The sequence below is a fragment of the Protobothrops mucrosquamatus genome, unplaced genomic scaffold (assembly GCF_001527695.2).
Source record: "Protobothrops mucrosquamatus isolate PMUCROS unplaced genomic scaffold, P.Mucros_1.0 scaffold7381, whole genome shotgun sequence".
Classification (NCBI taxonomy): Eukaryota; Metazoa; Chordata; class Lepidosauria; order Squamata; family Viperidae; genus Protobothrops; species Protobothrops mucrosquamatus.
Window position 1 is genome coordinate 10,064 of NW_015393182.1, and position 10,453 is coordinate 20,516.

At 50.3% G+C, this 10,453-nt stretch overlaps 2 protein-coding genes across 2 annotated transcripts in view; one reads left to right on the forward strand and one right to left on the reverse strand.

Annotated features, from left to right (window-relative positions):
• The window catches only part of LOC107300546 (p53 and DNA damage-regulated protein 1-like), an 11,269-nt gene extending 8,768 nt beyond the window's left edge, over positions 1-2,501 (forward strand). Inside the window, exons 4-5 of the mRNA XM_015829862.1 lie at positions 535-615; positions 1,903-2,501. Of these exons, the coding sequence (XP_015685348.1) occupies positions 535-615; positions 1,903-1,985 (164 nt within the window). The 3' untranslated portion in view covers positions 1,986-2,501. The remainder of the gene's footprint in view (positions 1-534; positions 616-1,902) is intronic.
• Positions 2,502-4,143: 1,642 nt separating this feature from the next.
• The window catches only part of LOC107300545 (probable tubulin polyglutamylase TTLL9), a gene marked incomplete at its 5' end in the record, with an annotated part of 10,152 nt that continues 3,842 nt past the window's right edge, over positions 4,144-10,453 (reverse strand). The window contains 6 exons of the mRNA XM_015829861.1: positions 4,144-4,223; positions 4,698-4,819; positions 6,170-6,283; positions 7,001-7,148; positions 8,083-8,170; positions 9,433-9,473. Coding sequence (XP_015685347.1) covers positions 4,153-4,223; positions 4,698-4,819; positions 6,170-6,283; positions 7,001-7,148; positions 8,083-8,170; positions 9,433-9,473 — 584 coding nt within the window. The remainder of the gene's footprint in view (positions 4,224-4,697; positions 4,820-6,169; positions 6,284-7,000; positions 7,149-8,082; positions 8,171-9,432; positions 9,474-10,453) is intronic.

Consider the following 10,453-nt stretch of genomic DNA (forward strand, 5'->3'; position numbering starts at 1 on the left):
CAAGAAGCAACGGATGGAAACCGATCAAGGAGAGAAGCAACCTGGAATCAAGGAGAAACTTCCTGACAGAATAATTAATCAGTGGAATATCTTGTCTCCTGTAGTTGCACTGGAAAAAGTGCAGAGAAGAGTCTATTCTATTCTATTCTATTCTATTCTATTCTATTCTATTCTATTCTATTCTATTCTATTCTATTCTGTAATTCTATTTTATTTATTCTATTCTATTATATTCTGTAATTTTATTCTATTCTGTTTATTCTATTCTATTCTATTTATTCTATTCTATTCTATTCTATCTGTAATTCTATTTTATTTATTCTATTCTATCCTGTAATTTTATTCTATTCTGTTTATTCTATTCTATTCTATTCTATTCTATTCTATTCTATTCCGTAATTCTATTTTATTTATTCTATTCTATTCTGTAATTTTATTCTATTCTGTTTATTCTATTCTATTCTGTTTATTCTATTCTAATCTATTGTTTTTAAAACTCACCCGTGGACCATTCTTCCCCTCGTCTTTCCGCAGATCAAGAGCTGTTGGAGGAAGAAATTGCCAAATTGCAGGAGGAACTCAAAGGGAAAGTCAGCCACCTCATGGAGGCCCAAGGTAGGTGCCCACCTGGCTCCCTAACCTGATTCCAAGGGAAAGCTGAGGACGCCAAGGTTGGTTTTTTTTTCCTTCTCAATTTGACTCATTGTGGGAATGGCGCCTTATCTTCCTCGGGACTGTTGTATTCTGAACTCAGAGCTCTGAGTGGCACAATTAAGATTTCCTTCCCTCCCATCTTAAGGCTGCAAGGTCGTGACAGAGAGCCGTGGGGAGCAATGGGGAAGGGGCTGGGCTGGACTAGGAGCTGGGAAACCCAGCGTTGGTCTGTCCACCGCCTCCCCCTCCCCCCCTTCACAGGGATACCCTGTTTGGGCTATTCCCTCCTTCTCGATCCCAGGGGCGATGTGGTAGATTAGGAGGGAGCATAAGATTCTTTTTTAAATTTAGTTTTATTTCATTTTAATTATTTAGCATTTATATACCGTGCCTCTTATTATTTTTATATATACCTAACATTCCTTCCTGCTCCTATTTTCCTAACAACCCTGTGAGGTGGGCTGGGCGGAGGGAGAGGAAGTGTCGCAAAGTCAGCCAGCCAGCTTTCGTGCCTAAGGCGGGACTAGAACTCACTGTCTCCTGGGGATTGGCCCAAAGTCACCCAGCTGGCTTTCATGCCTAAGGCGGGACTAGAACTCACCGTTTCCTGTTGATTGGCCCAAAGTCACTCAGCTGTCTTTCGTGCCTAAGGCGGGACTAGAATTCACCGTCTCATGGTGATTGGCCCAAAGTCACCCAGCCGGCTTTAATGCCTAAGGCAGGACTAGAACTCACCGTCTCCTGGTGATTCACGCAAAGTCACCCAAGGCGGGACTAGAACTCACAGTTTACTGTTGATTGGCTCAAAGTCACCCAACCAGCTTTCGTGCCTAAGGCGGGACTAGAACTCACTGTCTCCTGGTGATTGGCCCAAAGTCACCCAGCCGGCTTTAATGCCTAAGGCAGGACTAGAACTCTCAGTCACCTGGTGACTGGCCAAAAGTCAATCCGTTGGTTTTCATGCCTAAGGTGGGACTAGAAGTCACCGTCTCCTGCTCATCAACCCAGCCCGCTTTCGTGGCTAAGGAAGAACTAGAACTCACCATCTCCCGGTGATTGGCCCAGAGTCGCTCCGCCTGCTTTCGTGGCTAAGGCGGGACTACAACTATGAGCCCAAAGTCACCCACCCAGCTTTCACGCCTAAGGCCGGACTAGAACTCCCGGCCTCCCAGTTTCTCGCCCGGCGCCTTAGCCAGTGAGCCCTACTGGCTCCTCATGGGTTTAACGTCTCCCTTCGTCTTCCTGAAGGTAAACCAGAACTGAAAGGCTACAACCTGAAACCCTTGACCGCCGAAGAAATGTGGTTCATGAAGAAAGTGGTGGACAACTGAAGCCGTCCTCCCCCCCCGTGTGGATTTTGGCGTGGGCAACCCGCGCCGGAGAGCTGCTTCCCGCGCTCCTGGCGGAGAAAACCGGGTATTTGCCGAGCGGTTGAGCCTTTCACGGGCGTCTTTTATGCCCCTCTCTTAAAACTAGCGAGCTGCCTCCAGATGTGGCCCAGACGTCGTTGACACTGTACGGACAGGTGACAGACATTTGAGGAGGGAGTTCCTCGAGGTCAGAATTTTGCCCTTTTGAGGTTGGATATCGAATGCAAATGATTGACAGTGAGGCTGGAGGACTTCACATTGATCTGGTTTCCGTGCACCGGGCCCGGGTGACGATCAATTGAGTGAGGCTCCCACATCCGTTGGGAGAAGGGTGGAAAATCACCTCTGCTTCGTTTTGGTCGTGTGGTTGTGTTTGTGTACCCACAACCATTGTCTGAATTAAAACTCTTTGGAGATGAAGGGACCGCCTCTCCCCCATTTCATCCCTGGGGAGATGCTCTCTCTTTACACATTGTACTTTGCCCTGTCATGTTGGCGGGATTGTCTTCTTCGTCTGGGTAATTCTTCGATTGTGCTGTTCTTTAATGTAGTTGCTGCATCGAATCCCTCCTAGCACTGATGATGTTACCTAGGTGGGTCACAAAACATCTGCAAGGAAACAACCCAGCTTAGAGAGCACCAAGGACACCTCAATCCTTCTCCTCCTCTTCCCCTTCTTCCTCCCTCTCCCCCTCCTCCTCTTCCTTCTCCTCCTCCTCCTCTCCACAAACTGTGTTCCCTTCTAGCACTGATGGTGTTACCTAGTTGGGTCTCAAAACGTCTGCAAAGAAACAACCAAGCTTAGAAAGCACCAAGGACACCTCAATCCTTCTCCTCCTCTTCCCCTTCTTCCTCCCTCTCCCCCTCCCTTCTCCTCCTCCTCCTCCTCCTCCTCCTCCTCCTCCTCCTCTCCACAAACCGCGTTCCCTTCTAGCACTGATGGTGTTACCTACAGTAGTTGGGTCTCAAAATGTCTGCAAAGAAACAACCAAGCTTAGAGAGCACCAAGGACACCTCAGTCCTTCTCCTCTTCCTCCTCCATCTCCTTCTCCTCCCCCTCCTCTTCCTTTTCCTCCCCCTCCTCCTCTCCACAAACCCCATTCCCTTCTAGCACTGATGGTGTTACCTAGTTGGGTGACAAAACGTCTGCAAGGAAACCACCAAGCTTAGAGAGCACCAAGGACATCTCAATCCTTCTCTTCCTCCCTCTCGTCCTCCTCCTCACAAACCCATTCCCTTCTAGCACTGATGGTGTTACCTAGTTGGGTCTCAAAACGTCTGCAAGGAAACAACCAAACTTAGAGAGCACCAAGGACACCTCAATCATCCTCCTCTTCCTCCTCCTCCCCTTCCTCTTCCTTCTCCTCCTCTTCCTCCTCCTCTCCACAAATCCCATTCCCTTCTAGCACTGATGGTGTTACCTAGTTGGATCATGAAAGGTCCGCCAGAAAACACCCAAGCTCAGAGGACCAAAGACCCCATAATCCTCCTCCACCACCCCAACCCACCCTCCCTCCTAGCACCGATGACGTTACCTAGCTTGGTAATGAAACATCTTCAAGAAAGCAACCCCGCTCTGAGAGCACCAAGGACACACCCCGCCTCGTATCCTAGATACTATTTGCTAGTAAGATCAAAAAAGAAGGTTTTTTTTAAACGTTTTGGAGTACAAAGGTGTTCTTTATGATTCACGCTCATTCCAGAAGGTTTGAATCGGAACCAGGGTGGCAGAAGTGGCTCTGGCTAAGATGCCTCTTTCTGCCCGGCTTTGGTCCAACAACAGGGTGGCAACTCTGCCACTCAACAGCTCAAAACATTTTACACACTTTTCCCCACGTTTTGCAGCCAGCCTGCCTCCGGAAGGCATCTCCGCAGTGGGGACAGCTTGCCGTTCGTCCATTTGGCGCCCGTGGTCAGCCTGCCCGTCAAAACTCCTTCAAGCTCGAAAGACGGGACCCCCTTCCAAAGCAAAAGGGACGCCCAGCTGACATGGGCGAAGGCAGGAAAACCCTGGAATCGGTTCCTGGTTTAGCTCTATAAAGCAGGGAACTCCCCCACCCTCTCATCCCATCTCCGACTTCAGGTCCTTTTTTTCTTTTTTTAAATCTAGCCACTTTCTGGCTGAGCCTTAATTTTTCAGCTGCGCCTGAAACGCCTTGAAAAGTTGCTTCAGCTGTTTCTTTCTGTCGTTGCTGTAACCTGCAGCCGAGGGGGGGAGGGAGAGAGGTCAGATTGTAAAAAGGGTACAGGCAGTCCTTGACTTAACGACCGCGATCAGGATCGGAATTTGCGTTGCTAAGCGAGGCAGCTGTGCCCGATTTTGCGACCATTTTTTGTTCTTTTTTTTTAAAAAAAAAACCTTGGTCGTTAACCAAACCGCTGCCGTTGTTAAGCGAAGCAAGTTAAGTTAAGTAAATCTGGCTTCAGCTACAGGTGGTCCTCGACTTAACGGCCACCAGGTGAGCCCGACATTTCTGCCAAAAAGCACGAGACACTGGCCGAGAGGATTTTGCCCCGTTTTACGACCTCTCTTGCCTCCGTTTGTTAAGCGGATCGCCACAGTTGATAAGTTAGCGACACGGTTCTTAAGTGAATCCAGCTTGCCCCATTGACTGGTCCAAAGCATAAGCCTCCCACCTCATCAACCCTCCCCACAGCCCTCCGGGGCCATACCTAGGTGTGTGTTTGCCACAAAGCCGTTCATTGGCGTATCCAGATTGGCGTCTTCCCTGCTAACCGGCCCATCGTTCCACATCAGATCAAAGCCTCCGACTCGCTTTTCCTTCCCTGTCAAACTGTAAGGACAAAGAATGAAAGAAAGAGGGACCTGGGGGGGGGGACAGACACGATAGCAGCGTTCCAGTATTTGAGGGGCTGCCACAAAGAAAAAGGGGGTCAACTTATTCTCCAAAGCACCTGAAGGCAGGACAAGAAGCAACGGATGGAAACTCATCAAGGAGAGAAGCAACCTGGAACTAAGGAGAAACTTCCTGACCGTGAGAACAATCAACCAGTGGAACTACCTGCCACCAGAGGTTGTGAGTGCTCCAACACTGGAAGTTTTTAAGAAGAGATTGTACAGCCATTTGTCTGAAATAATATAGGGCAGAAGTCCCCAAACTTTTGAGCACCAGGGACCGGTTCCGTGGAGAGAGGTTTTTCCATGCACCGAAGGGTGTGTGGTTTTGTGTGCTGCCTGCATCCTGCGGATGGGGCTTTGCTTGTTTGTGCGGACCGGTTGCTGGCATGCCGCGGCCTGGTACAGGGTTGGGGACCCCTGGTATAAGGTTCTCGGGGTTGGACTAGAAGACCTCCAAGGTCCCTTCCAACTCTGTTAGTCTGCCTTTCATTCTGGAGTACGGGAGTCTGTGTAGCGATCCATCTTCCATGTTTAGAATAGAATATAGAATGATATAAAAAGATGTTGAGACTCTAGAAAGAGTGCAGAGAAGAGTCACAAAGATGATCAGGGGACTGGAGGCTGAAACATACGAAGAACGGTCGCTGGAATTGAGTATGTGTAGTCTAATGAAAAAAAGGAGTATGGCTGACCGGATAGCAGAGTTCCAATATCTCAGGGGCTGCCCCAAAGAAGAGGGAGTCAAGCTATTCTCCGAAGGGCCTGAAGGCAGGACAAGAAGCAACGGATGGAAACTGATCAAGGAGAGAAACAACCTGGAACCAAGGAGAGACTTCCTAACAGTGGGGACAACTAACCAGTGGAACGACTTGCCTTCAGAAGTTGTGGCTGCTCCATCACTAGAGGTCTTCAAGAAGAGATTGGGCAACCATTTGTCTGGAATGGTATACAGTAGTACAATCTTTATTGTTATCAACTAAATAAAAATGCCCACGATTTCTGGTGGCAAGCTGTTCCACTGGTTGATTGTCCTCATTGTCAGGAAGTTTCTCCTTGATTCCAGGTTGGTGAACAACCTGGCCCCCTCTGCCTATTTGGAAAGGACCAGGTTGAAGATGGCCAGCCTGACTGACCATGTCTGGTCAGATCTTGGTTTAATGCAAGAAACAACAGGGCAGCCATGAAGTTGGTCACATCTTTTGAAAGCTTTCTTGGTGTCTCCTGATGTCAGGGGTGGAAAAACTGGGTGGAAACGCCTCCCCCGCTGTCTCCGTGCTCTACTCACCGGGCTTCCATGTCCACGATGTTCAGTGTGTCTTCCAAGAGGCGTGTCTTGAGGTCATGGTCTTCCAGGCTGCTAGCGGTCAGAGAAGGCGAGGCATTGACCTCTAACAGCCACCTGTGTGGGACAGCGCAAAGAAGGTCAGAGGCAGAAGAGCATTTGTCGCATGCTAAGCTTGGACGGGAAGCTGGAGATGGATCTAGTCCAATTGTTTGGAATTGTGGGGTCCTCTTTTGGCTGATGTTTCGTGACCCAACTATGGAGCATCATCAGTGCTAGAAGGAAGGAGGAGGAGGATGACGACAATTGTGGGGTCCCTGGTGCTCTCTGAGCTTGGTTGTCTTCTTGCAGACGTTTCATGACCCAACTAGGGAACATCATCAGTGCTAGAAGGGAGTGGGTTTGTGGGGAAGAGGAGGAGGAGGAGAAGGAAGGACTCTGGGGTCCTTGGATGTCTCTGAGCTTAGATGTTTTCTCGTAAACGTTTCATGACCCAAGTAGGGAACATCATCAGTGGTAGAAGGGAGATGGAGGAGGAGGAGGACTGTGGGGTCCTTGGAGGTGTCTACACTTGGTTGTTTTCTTGCAGACATTTTATGACCCAACTAGCAAACATCATCAATGCTAGAAGGGAGAGGAGGAGAACTGTGGGATCCCTGGTGCTCTCTGAGCTTGATTGTTTTCTCGCAGACATTTCATGACCCAACTAGGGGACATCATCAGGGCTTGAAACTGCCCTCCCTTCTAGCCCTGATGACATTCACTAGCTGGGTCACGAAACATCTGCAAATAAAAGCAATGAAGATCAGAGAGCAGCAGGCACCCCTCCCTCACCCACGTTGAGCCAAAGTACAAATAGTCCTCGGCTTACGACGCCAATCGGGATCAGAACTTCCCTCGCTAAGCCAGTCGGTTATCGCCTTGCTGTCTGGCTGGGGCACTCTGGGAGTTGAAGTCCNAGCTACATTGGTCAGGTGAATATCTGGCATCAGGGTTGGAGCTAAGGATCGTGCGAATGGACGGAAAACCGCACAAGTACTCCTCGACTTTCAATCGCTCAGAGTTACAATGGCACGGAAAACGTGATTCCCGCAAGAGCGACCAGCTTCACCGTCGTTGACTTCTCTGCTGCCTCCTTCAGCATCCCTGTGGATCTCCCCACAAAGGGTCTCTTTGCGTTCACACGGGACTAGAGGAGACATCCAGTTACACACCACCTCAAGGAGTTGTGCAACTCTTTTAATGAGGGTGAAGAGTTCGTTCTCCGAGCGTGTGGGCTGGCTTCCAAAGCGTTTCGTTACCAGGCTAGGTAACGTCTCCAGTGGAGTTGAGGGGGTGTCGTTCTTCTGTTGATAAGGGCTTCGGGTGTGGGTGTGTTGAGGGTCTTGTGATGGGTCAGGTGTGAGTCATCAGTGGGAGGCTTGCGATGGCTCTTGGGATGAGGAGGTTACATCAGCTCAAATTCCTTGGGAGGTGAACTGATGAGAGATGGGGGATTGCGCGGGATGGTTGAGGGTGCGGTTGATTTGGATTCTGAGGGGTTCATAGGTCAGTGTGTCTGTTGATGGAATTGCCAGACCCATCACAAGACCCTCATTAGACACACACCCAGCCCTGAAGCCCTTGATGCCGACATCCCCTAAACCAGGGGTCCCCAACCCCCGGGCTGTGGACCGATACCGGGCCGCGGCATGCCAGCAAGCGGTCTGCACAAACAAACAAAGCCCCATCCGTGGGATGCAGGCAGCACACAAAACCACGCACCCTCTGGTCCACGGAAAAACCTCTCCACGGAACCGGTCCCTGGTGCCCTAAAGGTTGGGGACCCCTGCCCTAAACGCCACTGAAGATGTATCGTCCCTGCCTCCCCCTCCCCAGTACCCCCCCGGTCTCTCTGGAAGCGGGCCTCAGGATACACTGATCGTCCAGGGTGTTCAGGGTGAAGCGCGTGTTGGAGAAGCGAGCAAAACCGTCTCGGTACAGCCACGCTTTGAGAGGGAGATACTGCGGAAAGAGAAGTTGGGGATCAGAGGCAGGATCGTCCCAGAACTTTAAGATAGGTGGACTTCAACTCCCAGAATGCCCCAGCCAGCATGCTTGAGGATGAATGGACTTCAACTCCCAGAATTCCCCAGCCAGCAGGATGAAGGACTTCAACTCCCAGAATTCCCCAGCCAGCATGCTTGAGGATAAATGGACCAACTCCCAGAATTCCCCAGCCAGCATGCGTCAGGATGAATGGACTTCAACTCCCAGAATTCCCCAGCCAGCATGCTTTAAGATGAATGGACTTCAACTCCCAGAATTCCCCAGCCAGCATGCTTGAGGATGAATGGACTTCAACTCCCAGAATTCCCTGGCCAGCATGAAGGTAGTCCTCAACTTACAACAGTAATGGAGCCTCTTAAGGTCATAAGTCATGATGGTTTTAAAGCGGGTCATGAGACCAGCAGCAAACCACTAATTGAATGTGACGGTCATAAAGCAAGCACCATAGTCATTAAACGAAGACTGCAGTCATTAAGCGAAGCCATCGCTTGCTGTGAGGCATTTTAAATGAAAACTAGACGTAAACATCCATTTTGGGCAAAAATGTCACACACCGCTAACATGATGCAATACCCTGGAAACAGCAGCCTGGTTGCTAAGCACCCAAAACTCAGTCACATGACCCCCCCCCAAGGGTGGGTGGGGGCGGCCATCAGAACCACGGAGTTCACTTTATGACGGGCTGTCGTCTTTGCTTAACGACGGCCATAAAGAAAATCACACAATTATGTCCATAACGGGTATTCTCCATCAACGGTTGCATGTCGACTGTACAGGCAGTCCTCAATTTACAACGGTTCATTTGGTGACCATTCAAAATTACAACGGCAGCGAGGAAAGTGACCGGATCGTTTTTTTATAGTTACAACCTTTGTAGTAACTACGGTCGTGTGATCAAAATTCAGAGGCTTGGCAACTAGTTCGCGCTTAACGACAGTCGCTGGGTCCCGAGGTCACGTGATGCCCTCTGGCGACCTTCCAAGAAGCAAAGTCAACGGGGGGAAGCCGGATTCACTTAACGACTGCAGGCATTCACCGAACTATGGCGAGAAATGGGGCAAAAGCCGCTTTGCAAAGGTCTCGCTTAACAGCAGAAAATTTGGGCTCGATTCTGGCCGTAAGCCGAGGACTACCTGTGTTCCCAGAATTCCTCTCCCTTGGGTTTGGTTGAAAAGCCTTCCCACTGGGCTGGGAAGAGGAAGGAAGGGGGGACTCACCGACGTCACCAAAACGTAGACCCGTAAGTCAAATTTCCGACCTGCGAACCGGAGAGAAATCAATTCATTAAATGCTCCATTGTGATACAAGAAAGTCTTCAATCCGGGGGTCTCAAACCCCCGGTGTAGGGTCTCCTGCTTGGGTAGGGTGTGTGTGGACTAGATGACCTACAAGGCCCCTTCCAACTCGGTTATTCTGATTCTAACCCAGGGGGGAGGCAACCTTGGCTCTTTTATGATTCGTGGACTTCAACTCCCAGAATTCCTCAGCCATCATGGGGGAACTATGGCCCCTTCATGGCTTGTGGACTTCAACTCCCAGAATTCCTGGGCTACCATGGTTGGTTCAGGAATTCTGGGAGTTGAAGTCCACGAGTCATAAAAGAGCCAAGGTTGCCTACCTGGCTTCCCCCCACTGACTCTGCTTGTCAGAAGGTCGCAAAAGGGGATCACGTGACACACACCCCTGCCCTGGGGACGCCGCAAAACCTCACTTAGCAACAGAAATTGTGGACTCGGTTGTGGTGGCAGGACTACATTCTGGCAAGATTCTGTGTGTAGGACAGGGGTAGGGAACCTTGGCTCTTTTATGACTCGTGGACTTCAACTCCCAGAATTCCTGAGCCAGCCATGCTGAGGGGAAAGGGAGAGGTTTCCAAGCTGAGCCATGCTGGCTCAGGAATTCTGGGAGTTGAAGTCCACCAATCATGAGGGGGGCGTAGTTCCCCCATGCTGGCTCAGGAATTCTGGGAGTTGAAGTCCACCAGTCATGAGGGAGCCATAGTTTCCCCATGCTGGCTCGGGAATTCTGGGAGTTGAAGTCCACGAGTCATGAGGGGGCCATAGTTCCCCCATGCTGGCTCAGGAATTCTGGGAGTTGAAGTCCATGAGTCATGAGGGGGCCATAGTTTCCCCCATGCTGGCTCAGGAATTCTGGGAGTTGAAGTCCATGAGTCATGAGGGGGCCCGTAGTTCCCCCATGCTGGCTCAGGAATTCTGGGAGTTGAAGTCCACCAGTCAT